The 20327-nt window shown below is 44.6% G+C and overlaps 1 protein-coding gene across 1 annotated transcript in view; it reads right to left on the reverse strand.

The window, feature by feature from the left end:
• Nucleotides 1-5729: 5729 nt before the first annotated feature.
• The window catches only part of DCBLD1 (discoidin, CUB and LCCL domain containing 1), a 49117-nt gene continuing 34519 nt past the window's right edge, over nucleotides 5730-20327 (reverse strand). Inside the window, 9 exon segments of the mRNA XM_054393135.1 lie at nucleotides 5730-6247; nucleotides 8727-8846; nucleotides 10388-10437; nucleotides 11429-11519; nucleotides 13132-13248; nucleotides 13785-13932; nucleotides 16310-16440; nucleotides 17024-17239; nucleotides 18604-18644. Of these exon segments, the coding sequence (XP_054249110.1) occupies nucleotides 5730-6247; nucleotides 8727-8846; nucleotides 10388-10437; nucleotides 11429-11519; nucleotides 13132-13248; nucleotides 13785-13932; nucleotides 16310-16440; nucleotides 17024-17239; nucleotides 18604-18644 (1432 nt within the window).

Here is a 20327-nt window from a genome sequence, read left to right on the forward strand (position 1 = left end):
GTTACCACAGCTGTGGCAGGGTAATTTTCAGTATAGGTATCAACAACAGTGGGTCTGAAACAGTAAATTCTGCTTTTATTTACCCTGTGCTGTACTGTTACAGCAGAGGCTGGAGGTCAGTACAAGCTTACATCATAGCTGACATTGAAAGAAAAGGGCAGTATAGGATTTTTCATTATGGAAAATAATAAGGAGAAAAAGAATGCAGCAACACAACCTTGTCATTCCTGTGGGCCAGACTGATTACAGGCTGGAGGAGCTCTTAAGACACCCACTCACTGAGCAACCCTAACTGGGTTTTGGGGAGAGGGTGAACAGAAGAATGCTGATGGATTTCTACAGAGTTATTTTTCAGTGGGTCCCCACCCTTGCAGGACTGCTGTGGGACTGCTGGCTCCTTTCTTAGACGTCACAAAACTTGGTTCTTGTTTTTGCTTTTTGCTCTCCTGAACTGAATTAGAACATGCTGGAAAAAATTCCTGGCTTGCCTTCCCTTTGGCAAAAGCCAGGACAGACATTTAATTGCACTTAAGGGTTGTGATCAGTGACACAGAGTCTAGCTGGAGGCCTGTAGCTTGTAGGATTCCCCAGGGCTCTGGGCTGGGTCCAGTTTTGTTCATCAATGAAGAAGGGAAGAAGGGATAGAGCAGACCCCCAACAAGTTTGCTGATGATACAAACCCTGGAGTGTCTGACACACTGTTGGGCTGGATGATCTTCAGAGCTTCCTTCCAAACCCTACCATTCTGCGATTTAGTTTCTATTAACTACCTCAGTGGTGCAATTTCTGTGCACACTTTTGGAGGCGTTGCTGAAATGCAGCACTACGGTTTTAAGGTCGAAGGATGTTAGTGCCAACAGCGTAATTTGTCATGGCAACAGTGCTTCCTTGCTGTGGTTTTTAGATCCCTCAGAACCAATGAATGAGTCTTTATGTCAGATGATTGTCACCTGTGTTATACAGATACAAAACTGGGACTTACTGGGAATGTCAAAACAGAGCTGGCCTGAGATTTTCCCTTAATACTTTACTCATTCATCACTGGGTGTAGGTCGGAGGCACAGGCTCTACCAGTTACTGATACTGGTCACCTGCTTTGCTCTGTGTTGCAGTTGCAGGGTGGATCAGTTAAGCTCTGAAAGGCCTCTGGTGCCTTCTGCAATTTTTTGTATGGCCACAAGACCATTTTACTCCAGAGATGATCCTAGAGCAGTTCAGCTTCTGGTAATGTGTCTAGAGAATCAGGCAATGATGGAGCAGCACTGGGAAGGTGCAGGAATCTTTGCCATGTCTGTATGGGCTAGGAATCTCCAGCATCATGGAAAAAGAAAGCATGCAGGTTTTAATCATAGTGATCCACCAAATAAAGTATACACAGCTAGATTGTTTGCTCCTGAACCAGGACCTGCAGTTTGACATTCCCATCCTGTGCAGGGAGTATTTTGTGCCTCAGAGAGGGCTTCACTAAAAGCTGCTCGCAGAGAACTACCAAATGGTGGTCAGGGGGCAAAAAATCTGAAAAAAAAAGTTTGTTTTAAAAGCCCAAATCTTCTTGGGGTTAGCCACACCAGTGATGCAGGCAAGCCATAGGATTCATGACCTGCTTCTAATGGCTGGAGTCCAGCCTCATGTTTGGGGCTTTTTTATTTTAAAAAAAATGAGCAGAAATTCCTCCTTTTAAACCAGAGGTGTCTAGAGGCACTGCCATGACCACCACTGTGTTAGCTCAGTGGTTGTACTGCTCATCAGACACAGGGCATACAGGTTGGGGCTTTTCCTGCACACTGCTGTAGCCACTGCACTGCTGAGCTGTTTGGACCCATCCTGTGGATGGTGTCTGGAGAGGAAGGTGAGGCCAAGTGGTTGTTCCAAAGACACTAACAGAGCAGGTGATGCTCTAAGTGAGTAGCAGATCCATTGAGTTGGGAAAATCCTAGTTCCAGTCTGCAAGTCAAGGACTGATTTTCACCAGTTGCCTGTTGGATGTAAAGATTCTGGCAGGTGCTACAGAAGGGCTAATATGTGATGGTAAAACTCTATAAACTGAAAGAAACTGAACTACACTTGATAGGAGAAGGGGAAAAAAGTGTTTGTATTGAGTGTTAGAAGGGTACTTGGCAGAATCAATAAGAATTCACCGCCTGCTTCACAATCTTAGCAGGTGAGAGCAAAAAACATTTGTGGGCTTGCTGTGGTGTGGAACTTTTGTTGTTGTTTTGGTTTTTTTTGGTGAGGTTTTTGTCTTATTTTTTCAATGTAAAGCACCATCTGGCAATGCTTGCTAAGCTGGCATGTTTGGATTCCAGCTGTAGGTAGTGTACACCATCTTTTACACTTTCTTACCTCAAGAGGCTGCTTCTTCAATTCTTGGTAAGGCATATGTGCAGTTCCAGTGCGTGACCCCGTTCCTGGCAGTCAGAAGCTTGCTGTCACCTGCAGCTGGGGCAGGCAGGCCCTTGGTGATATGATCTGTTAATATTTAACCTTCCTGTGAACTCTGGCTTGCTTTTACTGCTCCAGCCTACTGGGAGTGCCTGCTCAGGAAAGAAGTTTGGCATGGAAATGCTCCTGAAATTGTCCACTGACCAGAGAGAGTCAGAATCTACTCTCACACAGTCTCTAGAGATGCTGGAGAAGAACCCAGAGCTAACACAGCCCTTAAGTGTGTAGATGTCTCCAAGGGTGCAGCCTCTAACCTGCACTGTGGAAGAATGATTTTTAAACATGTGCTGTCTGGTAAAGCAGCCTGTGTTATACCTGTTACTGGTTTTGATGGTGAGACCAGGCTGCCATCAAAGGATGGGCATGAGGGTGAGTCTCTACCACTGGGAACAGTCAAGCAGTCCCCTTTTCTTCTTACACCCAGGTTTGGTATCTCTACTACCACCAGTACAGAGACACTACATGGGTAGAAAGTACCCTTGCATAGCTGCTGCTAGGGTCACTGACAACTTCTTTCCTGGCCAAGGTGGAGAAGCTCAAGGCTTTTTATGCTCCTCACACTCAGCAGTCACTCACACATGAGCCATGAAGCACCATGGCAGTGACTGGGAGCTGTGAGTGATTCCAGAGCTGCTGTACTCTGTCAGCACTAAGCCACTGACACAAGGATGAGGGAAAAGTTTGGGGATTTATTTTAAGCCTTTTTTTTTTTTTTTCCAGTTTTGCAGGGTTTCTTTGAGGCTGGGGAGGGTGAAGACAAGGTGCAAATTGAGACCTAACTTTTCATTAGGCTAACGTCAGCTGTGTTAAGAGGGGCATGCATGGCAGCAGAAATGGGCACACACTACCAAAACTCCTTTGACACTTGTAGCACAGTGCAGATGGAGTGCTGGAGGCATGTGAAAAGATTATCATAATACAAGCAGTGTCATCTGCTGCCTGGCCCTGCTGCATTATCTAGGTGCCTCATTAGGTGGGGAGCAGCCCTGCTTGTTTGTAAAGTGACAAGTGAGGCTAATGAGCTGTGTGGGTGGAGTATTGGTTGCAGGCTCACCAGGAGGGCATCCTCATCCTTTCCTCAATTATATGCATCCAGCAGCACGCCTGGGCACAGGCATTTGTTCGTGGGTGCTTCTTCTCCAGAGCTTATGGCCAGGCTAAATGGGGCACCGAGAGAAGCTTTTTTTAGCCTGTCACACCAGGACCATGAATTGCAACAGCACAACTGGCACTTTTGCAGGGTGTAAGGAACTCTTCTTTCTCACCCTGCCAGATATGTGACAAGAGTGGGTGTGCAGTGACGATCAAGTCCCCAAGCTAAGCAGCAGAGCTGTGTGACTGATTTACAAATCCCAGTGTTCTTTATTTACACAGACATGTAAACAACAGAAGGTAAACAACACCGCCCTGCTCGGTCTAACAAACAGGCTGCTGCTGTTTCACTTCAGGACCTGAGGTGTTTGAGACATTTCACAGAAACTATATTGACAGCAAACACAGGCAGGCTACGAGGTTACCTTGACTCTCTCTCTTCTCTGCACAGGAATCACATGCATAGTGTGCAGCATGAGGGACTGGTACCACTGAGGCCACAAAGCAAGCAGATGCAGCAAAGATCCCATGCAGAGCTTGCCTGAAGGTTGGCTATGGCTGGGGTCAGCAATATTGGTGAGTAGTATCACTGCACCTGGTCTGTACTCTGGCATCACTTTCCAGCCAAGGATCACAGAATCATAGAATGGTTTGGGTTGGAAGGGACCTTAAACATCATCTAGTTCCAAGCCCTCCTGCCATGGGCAGGGACACCTTCCACTAGACCAGATTGCTCAAGGCCTCTAAAAGCCCTTTGCGAACAGACTACGAATCTTCAGTGCATCCTTTGCAAATCACCTCCCCTTTACACACGAGGAAAGGGAGGGCATTTAGCTAGTGGCTTTCCCTGAGCTCAGGTTTTACTGGTCTCTTTTCTCAATCCTGTACAATAAATATAGCACCATTCTTCCTTCCCAAAAGTATATGACAGCTTAGGACAAACTTTTGAATTCGAAGTGATGCTCCGAGCAGTGCAGGTGGAAAGGGCAACGTACAGCCCCAGTTGCTACCAGATGTTGTTTTCCTTCAGCGATGCCCTTGCTGGAAGAGGAACCAGCTGCTGTGCAATGCATTGCACCCATCCCCGTGGAAGTATGTCCAAGAACAGACTGAAGGGTAACATTAGCTGCAAAAGACAAACTGTTTGAAAACAACTGTGCTGATCTGCTGCCTTGCAAGTTTGACTGCAACAGTAAGCCATACACAGACCATGTTTTACTTAGTCAAAATATTTCAAATAGAATTGTTATACTACATTTGTAAGACAGAAAAATACCTACTGGAGATAGGAAGAGTTCAGGAAGTTGGCCGCTTTGTGCCAAGGAACAAATTTCCTTGTAGTTTAGCAGCAAAAGCATCAGCCAGGGCTTGAATGAGATTTAATTCTCAGCTGTTAATTCTCATTTTGGTTCCACACATACTTCCTGAAAAAAGAGCTGGATTGAGAGGCGTTGGGTTTGTTGCTTGTTTTTTGTTTGTATTGCAGAGTGATCACCATAGTTTGAAACCAAAACTGGTTTCAGCCTTTCTACCTGTTTCTAACATGGGTAGCAAGTTAGGCTCAGCTCATACACTAGATCAAATTCAAGCATATAAGAACTGCTGCTAAAAAAGCAGTCAGAAAGGTGGTTTTGAGCACAGTATTCAAATGCTCAGCTGCCTTCTCTTGTGCACATTATGCTTCAAGTAGTTTTACTTCTACTCTCCCAGTAAGAACTACAGTGATGCCCTATCTTGAGTCATCATAGGAAAGGAGATGAATCCCAATTCTTGAATATTCTGTTTACAGCTGCCAGCACAACAGCAGGTAAAATAAAGATGGAGAGAGTGGCCTGTTCATCTTAAACAGGCATTTCTGCAATCCTTTCCATCTCCCAGGTGAACAAAAGGAAACTTAAGAAATTCTCCTTAAATAAAAGCTATGTACAAATTGCACACATTGCAAGTGGAGCACTGAGATCAGTTACAGCAAATAAGATGTACAGTCTTCACTGATAACATCTCTCTTGCTATAAACAGTGATAAACAGCATATGCTTTCTTCAGATGTCAGAACCCAGCAAGACTGAAATATTATGTACACAGGGCTTGTTTGCCTTCTGCCTCCCCACAGCAGAGTCCCTCCAAACTCTGTTTTCTGCTTCAGAGCGCTGTGCGGTGCCGCTCCTGCGCGCCGTGTCTCTCCTGCTGGGCACATCACAAGAGAGCCGTCATCGCTGTCTGGCTTATGGGCTTTAGACAGTCCCTGGGTGTTGAGTAGCCCTCGCTCCCCAGGCCGTTGGGCTGAGGTTTCTGGTAGTCCGTGCTGTAGCTGATGGAGGTCAGCACACCGTTCGCTTTGGGTTTGTCGTAGTTTAGGACACTCTGGGGTGTCTGATAGTCTCCGTTCCTGGTGTCGGTCGTAGCTGAACCAGAGAAGCTGCCAGCAGGAAGGGAGTGTTTCTGAGATGAGACCACAGGCACGTTGTAGCCATTCTCAGAGGGGAAGTTGTTTTCTCTCGTCGTGTGCCGCTCGATGATGGGGGTGGCGTATTCGGGCTCTTGGCTGGCCAGGGGCAGAGCATATTCATGTCGGTTACCTCTGTGTGGACAGTGATAGTGATTTTCAAACTCTAAACTCCCTCTTCTTCCCTCGTCTTTCGCGTCCATGGGTCGAAAAGTTGATCCTTTCCGTGTTACTGTCCCAGTGCCAATCATGAGAGGCTGCTGGTAATCTAAAAGGAAGCATGAACTGCTCAACAAGGCGTAGAGTGGTTATTTTATGTATCTAACACTTACGCACAGAGAAGTATTTTGTGTTGAGAAATAACTGTTATTCTATCAAACACATGGTTATGAGGAATGTGAGGAATCCCTTCCCTAAAACATGTCCTTTAACCTCCCTTAGCAAGCAAGTCTTGCAGAACATGGCAGAAGCTCTTCCATGGAGGAGTTCCAATCTGACATCCTTTTTCCTACTCCCTCCTTCCCCTTCCCTCCTACCCACCCAAGTAAATTCGTACCATTTCTGCAGTACACCCAAAAGCCTCCCCCCCAAAAAAAAAAAAAGAAAAAAAGGGGAGAGAAGCCAACAAAATATTAGCAACAAACTGGACAAAGGATGGTGGACAAAGATGCACAAATGAGTAGGTTCTGAAAGCCAAGTGTTCCACTTTTGGAATAATCAAAATGCCTGGAGGATTCTTAACGAGCCGACCAAGTGCCGGCTTTATTTAAAAGGCATTTTGCAGTAGCTGAGTGACAAGAAGGATGGAGTTAGGCAGAACTGCAGCCAAGAGAGTCAAAGGAAGTGTGAAACATGCTAAGCCAGCTCAGCACTGCTGTGGGAGCAGGAGGGGGGGACAAGTCGTGGAGGAGAGATGAGACCGGCACCGCCAGGGGAACTGGGCGGTCACCCCGGTCAAGGCGGACAGCAGGGATAGAGCTGGGCATGGCCAAACAGCCTGAACAGGAGCAAGGAGAGAGCTGGAGAGAGCATGGCCTCAACAAGTGCCTGTTTGCACCTCTAGTTGAGGCAGATGCCAGGCTGCCATGCGAGATCAGGACTATAAAAGGGGTTTCAGAAAATCCAGTGAAGCTATTATGAGAAAATTCACCGTTGTAGCTTTCTCGCTTTGGTGCTGGTGACAATCTCTCATGGATGCATAGGGTGGCCTGAACAGCTCTGGTAAGTGACACTGCTAAAGTATCATGTTTTGAGGCAGGCGTGAAGAAGTGCAGTTTCTGTTCTGGCACCGTGGTTCATCTGACATGAGCGTCAAATTGGATCCCATATGTCCTGTGAATCTTTTTGGCAGCTCCTGGCTATGTCCCAAACTTCAGCATGTAGGGTGAAGGTGTGATGATACTTCACTAACTAAGTGGTGCAGCCCTCCCTGGCACCACTGCTGCCATCCCCAGCAATTTCCCTCGCTCAGGATGAAGCATCTCCACTTGCTCCTTTGAGAACTGGCAGGCAGCCGGGGACTCGAAGGGAAGGAATTTCATGTGGCATATTAAGCTCTATGCAAGTTGCATACCCTCTGCAGTTAAATTATTAAATGGCACATTTCTGGGCTGCATTCACATTTTTACTCCAAGTTTGTTATTTTTAAGGAGACTGTAAGTGAAATGCTAAGGCTGAGGAGCTGCCTGGCTAGGCTAGGAGTTAAGATACAACCATGGGAGGAGGAGAGGATGGAGAGAGCAAAGGGTCCCCAGACACGGCCCAAAGAGCCAGATACCCCTGCTTGTGAGCAAACTTTATCCCATTCCTTCATGAAATAAAACTGCTTTATAAATCTCTGCATATTTATACTGAATATTTCTGTAAAGGATCGAAACCATCCTTGAAAGATATCCAAGGTAGCACCATATGGAATTACAGGAACCATTCATTTGTTTTTTTAAATGTATTTCTCTGCCAAACACATTGGAGAAATTCTAAGGAATTTCTAAGGTCTGGATCCTGGAAACAACGAATTAATCTTTCTGGGAGATTGCTGATCCCATGAGATGGCTGGTCTCACTGGCCTTTCCAGACAGACTAAACTAGGCAGGGATAAGATGTACTAAGAGGATGAATTAAAAAAAAACCAAAACACCCCTCTAGGATGCAAATAGAAATGAGGTGGGAATTTGCTCCATCCAAACAGTGACCTGGAGCCAAAGTGGCACAGGAGAAAAGCACTGTGGTTGTTTTTTTCATTCTTTCTCATCTACCTGCTTCCACTTTGGGGTTCTCATCTCCAAAATAGGAAAAAGCTGCACAGGGATCTGAGCACAGCTTCCAGATGGGCCTGAAATTCCCCCCCACAAGCCAAGTAATTTTTTTCTTTGCTCAGCAGCAAGGGGCGTTACATTTTGTTCCATTTCCAGAGACGTTTGTGTTTAAATTGAAATAAATAAAATTAGCCAGCAAATGCAAACTATCCTATCCTAGGCACAGTCTTGTACTGCATCCCTGCCTGAGTGCCTTCCATGGTTACCTTCAGCTGCAACTATTTTAGAATCAGAAAATCTTTCCCAACAACTCTAAGAATAAAAATTCCAAATCTTTTCCCCACTAATACATTTACCTGCCTATAAATCCTGTTTCTGAGCCTCCACTTGCATAAGAGCTGGAGCTTGTAACATGAATGCTTCAGCCCTCCCCCAGTTAGCTTATCTGCATGCAGAGCAAAATGAGTGCATTGCAGGGGGAGGAATTGTTACCTGCCATGTCACTGGTGACGAGATCCAGTTTTTGTGGTGTCTCCTTCTCATTATTATAGCTGATGGTAAATTCAGTTGACTGATGTCTGGTGAAAGGCTGCTTGATTTGTTTCCAACAACCTATGATAAAGAAATAAAAATAGGTTTATCAGCAAGTTAAATGCCTAGAATCTGAAGGCTTATCAGAAAGTTTAATTTTTGGTGTACTCATTGCTGTCAATATATCCAAGTAGCTAAAAAGCAAGACTAAAATGGACTATTTGTAAAAAAAAAAAAAAAAAAAAAAAAAAAAAAGCCCCCTACATTTGGAGGGTGAAAGGGAAAATGTGAATCATCAGCTGGAATTTCCAAGTGAAAATGAAACTTCAGAGGATTTTCTTGGCAAGAAAGGCTCAAACTCTGTAGGTGCCTTCACTGATGGCTTAAAGTATATCAGTAAAATACCAGCTTTAAATCAATTACATGGCTTATCTGGCAAAAATAATGCTTAAAATGACTTTTTTCTGTTTGTTTGTTTTTAGTAGGCTAACATGGCTTCCATGTTTTTGATATCTGAGCATCTGCTCTCATCAATTAATTTGTTCTCACAACATCCTTGAGACAAAATAAAAAAAACCCCAGTGGCAGGCATTTGGCAGGAACCTGCAACAGGAGGTGTGTGGAGAGGTGGGTTTGACTCCAAGTACCAAGCCTGAGTCACAAGGGCTTAGGAGCTTGATTTGTGAAGCACACACACACCCCAAACGAACTGAGTGGATATGAGGCTATCTCCCATTTCTTGGGATTTGTCCTCATTAGCAAGCGAGAAAGGATTGTGCTGTGACCTCAAAAAATCATATTAGCAAATATGGTGTTAAATACAAATTAATTTCTTAATGAGGGTGAGCTGCAGTGGGTAACAGCATTCCTTTCACTGTCGTCAGCACCTGCTGAGGGATGAAATTTTGGAGCTGAGCTATTGCAAAGCACTTGTCAAGAGACATGAGAATTGCTTAGGTTTCTTTTCTTTATAGCAAGCCGAGATTCAGAAGGATATTCCTCTATTGAGTTGGCTGGCCAGGAAAAACAGCTAAATCCCAACTTCCAAGCTGACAGGAGACCCCACTCCAGAAAGCATTACTGAGCAAGACAAAGAATATACTTCCCTGGGGCTTTACAGGCATCTCCTAAAGCAAATCTCATATTCAGATTTTACAGTTGAAGTACAGCTCAGTATTGTTAGGCTTTATAAATACAGTTCCAACCAGGGAGGGCAGTGAGATGGAAATATTAAAGCCATCAAAAATTATTAGCCCTCGCTCTCTTGGAGAAAAGCAATCCCCTCTGCTGTGGGGAAAACAAAAGGAAAGCAGCAAATATCTGCAAAAAAGGTATTTTGGAGGAGTGAAGGAAAGGGAGGGCACCTGGGAGCACTCTTACATGCTAATTTATGCACTCTGTATAATAGATCTTTTGCTAATTGCCTTTCTGTCATAGAAACCAAATTATATTGTTTCTCAGGGCACTGTGCTAGGATGACACAAGTGGGATTATCATTTGCTGTTTGCCTTGTATGAAGAGGTGAATCTGAAGGAGGAAACGTGATGCTATTTCATAAGCATTTCATGCTTCATTGCTGAATCCCCTTCCCATTGGCCCAATGGCCAGGACTCTCCACTAACCTGATTTCTGAGCACTGGATAATCCATAAGAAAGTCCTTTGGCTTCTCGCCTGCAAGGAGAGGAAAGTGTTTAGAAACATCTCAGAGCATTTCAGCTTTGTGCCTCAGCTCCAGCAGAGAGAGCCTTTGTCTTTAGTGGCTAAGGACAATGTTTCAGTGTGGCTTCCTGGAGGCTGGTGTTTACTAGAACCTGAGTCATGCAAAGCAGCCTTTTGACATTTCATTTCTCCCCATCTACATGCAAGCTGTGAGTGGTGGTGTTCAAATTTCTTATGCCTGGCACTCATCAGTTTGATGTGTCCATGTCTCTTTGTGTCACTATACATTTGCTCTTCTGACTTTGGGAATCCAGGGCAGAGCTGGGTACCACTAGTGATTAACTAACATCACCTGAGCCTTGCTTTTATACTTCCAAATCTCCATCTGCTGACAGAACATTTCCTGGCTCTGCAAGCAAGTGCAGGTCATGTGAATGAGCATCTAGCAGGAGCCACAGTTAGCAGTGCTTCTTCCTGCCCTCTGACTTTTGAAATGAAATGGCTTAGCTTTAGCTGATTACCTCTGTATGTGCAACTCCTTACAGCTAGGCTCTGCTTGCAGCCTGCTGGGTTAAGAGACCAGGAAGCAGAAACACAACAGGAGAGATGTAGAAGAAAATTATCCAGATAGATAGCTGAAATCCTCCCTTCACTAAATGATTACTTGGCTTTGGTGTGGAAACTTGTGTCTTTGATTGCTTTACACATTAGCATTTGTGTAGGCTGAAGAGAACAGTCAGCCACACTGGACTGTAAATTGGGGGTGGGGTGGGGTGGTGGAGTGCAGTCCTGGCTGCTTTACCTTCATTTTTGTCTGACTATGGGGGATGTACAATAAGTAATACAATGTACAGAAACACAACATGAGTTCTACATAAAGGAAGGCTGCTGAACAGGATCAATTTCCAGCTGCCTGGTAAAGAGGCTCTGGAGAGGGCACATAGTTGGCTGTGCTAAGCTAGGTAGCCACAAAGACCTCCTTTGACAAAAGCCAGCGTCTTACTTGCGTAGGGCTGCACAGATACAAATTCCAGAGAACAGGAACAGACACAGCACGATGAGGACAGGGACAATTATAGCTGTAAGCTTTAAGCCTGCAAGAGAAAAAAAGAAAGGAAAAAAAAAAGGATAACATTTTAAAAGGCAAATGACTCTGAAGCTGGTATTTTTTACTACAGAGAATACAGGGAAAGGCAGATAATCTTGCAGGAACACTCCTCATAAGAGAGCAAGAAAATGCAAATCTGCAAGACCACTCCTCAGCCATCCTTGGTTGCCATGTACCTATGTAGAACAGTGTTGAGATGAAGGAGTTAAATATCCTTTCTCAAGGCTGACACTTAACATCTGTATGCATCCTTACAAAGAACAGTTCTTTGTTATTACACACTAGGTAGCTTCTAAAAAGCCACTTACACACATTCTATTTTCAGTTGCTTATAAAACTGCCAAATAAGGCTGCAATTTTACATGCTGAGTAGCTGGCTCATGCTGAACTGGTTGAAACATTTCAGTCAAAATAATTCAAAGATTTCCAGGAGTTGAGCTGGGACAAAACCTCTTTGGCTCCTGTTAAATTCTAATGCAACATAGCTTAGAGAGGACATTTGAAAATTAGCAGTGGAGTGACTCTTGTAGCAGGAGTGCACCATTTACCATTCCTTGAGACACTTCCCAGGCTGTGAGAATTAGGTGTCCATGGGGTATTTACAGTTTAGCAGATGAAATCTCAGTAGATTCCATTTTCATGGATACAATTTACCCATATTGCTGCACAGATGAGCTGAGCTTTGCTCTTGGCAAAAGCAATGAAGTTGCAGGAGAGCTTTTTTTTTCAGTGATTGCTTCTTACAACCACTGGGTTTTTTTCCACACACATTCCTACAACTATCAGCTAGCTAAGGAGTAGCCAGTGTTTGGTGTAGTGGGTTTGGTAATTCCTGCCTGGCTATGGGTCCACCTGGCAGGATAAGCAGCAAATTTTGTTTGTTTGCTTTTTAAGGTCTACACAAATTAGATCCACAATATTAAAGGATGAAGACTGCAAATTCAAGGAGAAGTATGTGAATTAAGGTTGTCTGAGTCTCTAAGAATGCAGGTGTTATGGAAAATGTTTAACTGAGCAAATGTGCACTGCTGTATGGTGCTTAGAGATGGGCACCTGCTCTGGGAGAAGGTAACATTTATCCAAGATCATTGCCCAGGTGGGTGGTGGATGCCCCATCCCTGGAGGCGCTCCAGGTCAGGTCGGATGGAGCTCTCAGCAACCTGATCTAGTTGAGGATGTTCCTGCACACCTCAGGGGGATTGGACTAGATGACCTTTAAAGATCCTTTCCAACCCAGTGCATTTTGTGATATTACTGAAAATACAAGGAAGAGAAAGAGGAAAACCTCTTCAAAAAGATGCTGATGAATGCTCAGTATAGTCCCTTGAGCCACCTACCAAGCATGGCAAATAAACCAATATGACAGGGGAAGCAGAGCCTGATGTTTCACACATCAAGGAAAATTAAGGCTTTCAATCTCTTTCTGTGCCTTAAGACAAAAGAATGCTATGCTCCTCCCTCTTCTCTCTGCTGTTAACCTTTCATAAAGTCTGATGGGAAAACTGAAGTTTTCTTTTGTGAGAAAGTTTAAAGTTCACCCAGGCTGGGCTGAAGCCATGACATGCATCCTAGAGAAAAGCAACGTTAGGCAGTGTTACCCAAGTTAGTTTCTTCTGATGGGATGGGCTCTGTAGCAGTCCTGTCTTCTTTTCCAAGGGAGGTCTCTGTGCTCTGACTTGGTTTTTGCCACATTGAATGGGTAAAGGAACTATTAGCTGTAAAAGAGAAAGGGACATGACCTTTGCCTTCACCTCACCAGAGCGTGTCCATCACATCACCAAAATATACAGCATAGTCATGGTTCAGAAGGCTCTGAGTACCCAAGCCAGCACCCTTGAGGGCCAGCTGCAGGCTGGAGGAACAGTGCTGGGGGTGGGGATTCAACTGGCAGCCCAGTGCTGACCACCTCGGCTGTGGATAACAGCACACAGGGTTTTTATAGAGACCTGTTTGCAGGCTGAACCCGACAGCAGAATGACTGGTTATTAGGAGGAAATTCTTTACAGTGAGGGTGCTGAGACACTGAAACAGTTGTGGATGCCACCTCCCTGGAGGTGCTGAAGGCCATGTTGGATTGGAGCCTTGAGCAACCTGGTCTAGAGGAAGGTGTCCCAGGGCAGGGGGGGTGGAACTAGGTGATCTTTAAGGTCCCTTCCAACCCATTCTGTGACTCTCTTCCATGATCAGCGGCAATGGGTGGCAGAGGGGGCTCTGGAGGCAGCGTGGCTGTGGAGCAGTGCTTACCCCATACCTTGCATTATTCGGCAGCCCATCAGCTCCAGCTTCAGTGCTATCCTCTGGTGCCAGGTCTGGGGGACGATTCGCACGTAGCGAGCCACTATGGGGGGGATGAAGTTGTTGCGTACTATGTCGCCAGGGTTGGAGTTGCCCTGGAATACCTGCAACCAAACAGAAGCACCTTGTTTGCTCTGCTTTAGAGGTCTCTTTCTTCAAAGTGTTCCCAACATGCAACTTCAAAGTTCCTCATTATTAGTGTGAGGATTTTTTTGGAAGTGAGAGTTCTGAAAGAAGAAATTCTTTCCAGGGAGGGTGGTGAGACACTGGAACAGGTTGCCCAGGAAGATATGAGAATAGGCTGAGGGAGCTGGGGGTGTTCCACCTGGAGAAGAGAAGACTCCAGGGGCTTTAAAGCTACCTTCCAGTACCTGAAGGGATCCTACAGGAAGGCTGCAGAGGGACTTTTCATAAGGGTGTCTACAGACAGGCCAAGGGGGAATGGTTTGAAGCTGAGGGAGAGCAGGCTTAGACTGGATTTTAGTAAGAAGTTCTTTAGTATGAGGGTGGTGAAACTCTGGAATAGGTTGCTGAGAGTGATTGTGGATGCCTCCTTTCCAAAGGTGTTCAAATCCAGGCTGGATGAAGCCTTGAGCAGCTGAGTCTGGTCGAGAGGTGTCCCTGCCCATAGCAGTTGGAGTGGATGATCTCTGAGGTCCTTTCCAACCTAAGCCATTCTATAATTCTATAATTGTGGATGCCTCCTCCCTTGAGGTGTTCAAGGCCAGGTTGGATAAGGCCTTGAGCAGTCTGTGGAAGATGTCTCTGCCCATGGCAGGGGGGCTGAAATTAGATGATCTTCAAGGTCCTTTCCAACCCAAACCATTCTATGATTCTATGAAATAAATGATAAAAAAAAAGAACCCCCTTGTGGTGGTGTTGTTCTGGCAAATGATCACATTTTTCTGTTAGCTTGGAGAAGAAATCCGTGTAATTTCTAGTCAATGTATACTGGTAGAGTGCTGTTATTTTTTTATTGCATAGCACTGCAGCACCCTTACTTGTGCAGCAGGGGAGAAAGACGTACAAAGGAAAAACTGAACTATTGCTAAACACTTCAGTCAAATGGTCAGTTTTCTCTATCAAGCTTGAAGAGTGACTATTAACTGCAGAGCTGTGTCTCCTTTTCCCTGCACAGTATTTCCCAGAATGAGCTTAGCCTGTCTTCAGAACAGCAGTCCTTGCAAAATTAGTTCTTAGAGATGCTTCAGCATGATCTAGGAAAGCTGAAAAGCCTGATGAGGCAGGGAAGTGAGCTCAGCATGTCATAGATAAAATGCCAGGCCCCATGGGGTTCTGATGGGGCAGGTTTTGTCATGCACCTTAGCTGAAACTAAGATCACATACAATACTTTCATAAGATTGTATATAACAAGTCATTGTGGAAAACTGCAAACCTGCTGATTTTCAATAGCTAGCCTGCACAGTTCAGCCACTTTGTGGGCCCCCAAGTTTGACACTACAAAAATATGAAACCAGTTGACATTGTGCAGTGAAATTCCTTGCTGTACAAGCTAAGAAAACCAGAGCTCATAGAAAATCTCCCTGCAGCTCTCCTGAGTTTTTAAAAACTGCCATCAGGACTGAGGACTATGAAGAGCCTTATCCTGAGGCAAGCTGAGCTCCCTCAGAAGTGATGAGTGAAGGTCTGACTTTGCATGCTGTGGGTGCAGGGAAGGGGACTTTGGAGGCTTTTTGGTTTGAAAGGAAATGAGGTTTTCAGGGGAAAATGTTACTAGATGATGCTGTGCAGCAGCTGCAGGCACTAGGTGCACTGCTTTCACCTCCTCAGTGTTACAGTCTCACAGAGTCTGTGAAAGCTGTTGTGTGGACAGGTATTTTGGTGTAAGAACATTTCTTTTTACATACATTGATTCCTAACAGACATAGCCCATGTCCAGAAACTCGTGTCAGAAAGTGTCTCCAGTGAGGTGCAGTCTCTGGTGAGCAGGAGCTGTCTGCAGGAGCAGCTTCCCCCAGCAGCATAGAACGGTAGGGGTTGGAAGGGACCTCTGGAGATCATCTAGTCCAATCCCCCTGCTAAAGCTGGTTGTTTCACTTGTGGGAGGGAAGGTGGGCTGACCATCCCAGTGCATCTGAAGCTGACTCTGGGCTTTGCTGCTGCTCTACAGACCAACATTTCTGCACTGGGGCAGGGTTCCTAGCAAGGGCAAGTGCTGAGCTGAAGACTTTCCCAAGCAGCCTGTTGCACAGCCTCAATGACAGTATTCTTAAAAGAAGGATGCACACATACATGTGCCTCCCTGTGTGTGTCTCAATGTCAGCAAGCCCTGGATAACTTCCTTGTTTTGACAAGCTTGCTATCAACTCCATGGCCATAAATTACACTGGTGAGGACAACCAGGTCTAGACAAGTCTGAAACTCCTAATCTTTCTTGACAGTGAAAGCTTGCCCTTCAATTTCAGGGCAGCATACACATTAGTGCTCTGTGTTTTCCTACCGCTCCCATTTTCCCTTACCTTTTCCTCATTGCTCAGAATCCCTTTGTATGTTCTCCATTTGGAGTTGTTATTTCTGTAGTTCATCGTAAATGTCTTCACAAAAAAGTTGAAATTCAGCATAGTGGATCCAGAACCAGTGGTCTTGATCCCTTTTAACAAGTGAAAAATACAATGTCATTTGCTAGCTGTCATTTTTAAAGGAATATTTTCAAATGCAAACACAGAAGCCAAAACCATTTGGAGAATTTAGTGCAATGATGATTTTTTTAACAGAGCTCATTAATTTGACTCCAGAAATGGCAATTCCTGTTTGATGTTATGGTCCATATCAGCAATCTTTAGATCTTTAGATCTTTAGTAGCAACTGTTGTTTACGTTTCTACAATAAAACCAGGAGTTGGAAACAGGAATCTCCTTTACCTGGGCCATTATTTCAAAGGCTATGAATCCAGAACTGCATTATTGAGAAGGTCCTAAGCAATCATTTATCATTCCAGACTCTACTGATCCCTGCATTTTGTTCTGAGCCTACAGCATGTTTACAGATCAGGCATGCATGAGAGTTGACTTCAATCCTATATCCTTACAGGAAGAACAGTCTTATAAACAGCCATGAAAATAATATTCCTCAATGCAGAACATTTGCCTGACATTTAATGAAAGAATGCATTTAGTGCTCTTCAACTGCATTTGGTTTCTTCTCCAGCTTCAAATAATCACACAGTGACCTACCTGTTACTCTCTTCTTCTCTCCCAGATCTATTTCCAACCATTCACGGTTGCTGCTGTGGTTAGAGGCCCAAGCCAGTCCTGGGACTTGAAGCCAAGCCTTGTCAGGAGACCACTGGAATAGCTGCCCAAATTCGTTGGTCTCCTCCCAGTAGGAAGATGCAGTAACCTGGCTCTTGGAGAGGAATCCCTCTTCCAGACTGAGGGATTTATTGCAGCCTAGGAGTCCCCACACAGACAGACAGAAGGAGTTATTTTGTGTTTTCACAGCATATTTTTACATTAGGCTAGCAACATATGACGAACACCCACAACAGCAAAGTCAGATGTTGCCTAATCTAGTGCTAGGCTGGTGCTCTCCATTAGCTGTAGTGTTTGCCAGGCAGTTTGTAGGGGATGATCCAGTACCAGAGTGCTGCAGTCCCTCTCCTTTACCATTTTAACTCCCACATACACAACACCTTCTGACTACATCTGCTATTTTTGTCCTTTGGGTTTTAATCTTTGCAGTTCTGTCTCGTTCCCGTGAAGACTTCTCATATTTTTAAATTTTCCTTCTGAACCATAATATTTATGTTTGGAGATTGGCATTAACTGATTCTGCTGCACAAAGCCTTTCTCAGATGAAGGCACTGTGCTGAAAGCAAGGCTTTACTGTAAATATTTCTTGATTCTCACCTGCTATTAGGGCTAGAAAAGTTACTCATTACAGAAGCTCCTTGATGCTGCTGCCAAGAGGTGACATCATGATGCTAATAGCTGCAGGTAAGCATTGCAACTCCACCAAAGAACCCACAACATTTCTGCACATCAAGGGTCTTCAGAAAAAGAAACTCAACCAACCAATCACCAAAAGAAACCCCCCCCAAACAAAAACCCAACCAAACAAAAAAAACCCTAAACCCCCAACAAAACAGGCCAGTGGAATAAGTTTTCAGTTAAGTGAGAAGTAATTCCCTGGCAGTTTCAAAGGCCTGTACATGCTCTCCAGTTTTCAGTGGCATAGTAAATGATTTTATCTCAGATGACTGAAATCTAATTCAAATGAATGAGCTCGAACTTTTCCCCCCTCTTTGCCGTTTCATGCAAACGAGCAGCTTGACAGATTAAAGACACTTCTGCATCTTGGAAAGTCACAAACAAAACCTCCTTCTGTATCAGTGCCATGTAAATATATCTTCATTCCTCCCCTGTTTTCATCCTCGTATAACGAAGATTGAATTTAGAAACGTCTGAGGAAAAACTGCTTTCATTTTCTGCCGCCTAAAGTACATAAAATGGAATTATCTGATTGCCATTCTTCATCTGCTGGCACCAGAAATGTAACAGCAAGACACTGTTTCTGTTTCTCATCCTTGTGCATATGACCTATTCCTCTGCTGTGTTTCTTTCTAGCTCGCTTCACCTCCCTTCACTTCTTTTATTCGCTTGCTGGTTTAAAAAAAAAAAAAAATTGCTGTCCTAAAATATTCTTCCTAGACACAGCCTGACATTCTCCTGCTTACTTTTCAAACCTTTTACAGGAAATACTTAACTAAAAAGGTAACATTCGAATTGCTAAAAAATAAAGCCATTATTCTTACCATTTGAAGTAAATATAAACCGCTTATCTGAGAGTGAACCACTGTAAAAGAAGAAAAAAAAGGTAATTCAGCCTTTCAGGAGGTGCTCACAGGAATGCTGAGGCCCAGTTCCAGTCTTTATCTAGGAAAATATCTCTGCCCAGAGAGCTGCTTGCTTTTCTGGCTGGTCCCTGACTCCCCTAAGAGCACTCTTGTGCACCTCTCAATGTGACTGAATTCAGAGCAGTTTTTAATGCTTTTGAGCATTTGTTATGCATTAAAGTGACTTCCCATCCCATTATCCTGTTGTTCTGTTCCACTGTGGGAAAGGTTTCCCTTCTGCTCCTCAGACCAGCAATGTGAGAGCATTTGAAAGAGCCAGGACTGGCAAAGCTATTGGGACCTGGAGCTACCAGCAGTGCATGGCTCCAGGACCAGGTCCATGTCTCTTCTCACCTACACTAGCACTGCAACCAATGACTTTCTGTTAGTCTAAGTCCACACCTAGTTTGAAGAAAATCCAGCCTTAAGCACCATGAAAGTGTTACACTTGATGGTGACTAAACCATGCCAGCTCTGGCCGTTCCTACTGGGGTTACAGTTGTATGATAGCCAGATTGAATGGGAACTACTCCTCATTTTAATCTGGGTAGGAACCAGTTCTGTTACATCCACAACCAGCTCTCACCAGGAATGGTTCTTTTTGCTCCACTAGCAGGATCACATCTACCACCTCTTCTTTTCCTCCTTCTGAGTGCTTTGCTTCAGGAGAAAAGCAGTATCTTGGTCTACTCTATACAACCCTGCTCCAAGCAGGACAAGATAAAATCACCACTGTAAAGGAAAGCTGAGCTTTACCTGCCCTCCAATAGAGTCACTTTGGATTCCCAATGAGATGGCCCTGATGTTTCATTCCAGAAGTGACAACTCTGGCTCTCTGACTGTGTAATAAAAATAAAAGCCTGGGCTTTAAAGTTAAATTAGTTTGGATTTCTGTAAAGTCTGACCCCTTCAATGTCACTTTCACTGGCTGCATGCATCACTTGTCCCTTTTGAAAAGCCTGGGCCAGTGTGACTGCACTCAGCATCAAGACAGCTTCCTTTCAGCTGCCTTTTGTTGCTGGCTGGAAAAACTCCCCCCCAGGTACAACCTGTGGGCTAACAGCAGTGCACAGGGCTGTGTGTTTTGAGAGCACTGCAAACAGGGAATAAGAAAGTGGTCCCATGTCAAGGTCAATAAAAACACTGCTTCTTTTTGTCACTGAGGGAAAACTAATGACTCCAGGCAAACGAAGCTCTTCAGAGATGACGGAGAGCACTGGGAGGGAACTGATTTATTTGGGCATGTAGGCGGTAGAGTAGCTAGGAGGAGAAACTCAAGCCTGCCTTCCCTCCCACATCTTCCCCCCAGGCAGTCCTCAGGGGCGATCAGATGTGCTCTGCTCACTTCAAACCAGTTTGACATTACAGCCAAAACAGTTTTTGTTTTCTTAGTGAATGCAGAGCAACCCATTTCAAGAGAAAAGAAGAAAACAAACACCTCCAGTCATCAGCAAAACCCACCCAAATCAGAAATCACAGTGCTCCTTGAATACTTATTTATGAGACAGGGCTTTGTAATAAAACAGTCACACTTAGCCCTTTTCAAATAGAGGGCTGCAATTTTAGAAAAGAAAGGGAGGAGGTTATAGCATGGCTAAGGTCTATAAAGCTATGAAATCAAGCTGAAATATTCCTGCTATAAT

The sequence above is a fragment of the Indicator indicator genome, chromosome 27 (genome assembly GCF_027791375.1).
Source record: "Indicator indicator isolate 239-I01 chromosome 27, UM_Iind_1.1, whole genome shotgun sequence".
Lineage (NCBI taxonomy): Eukaryota > Metazoa > Chordata > Aves > Piciformes > Indicatoridae > Indicator > Indicator indicator.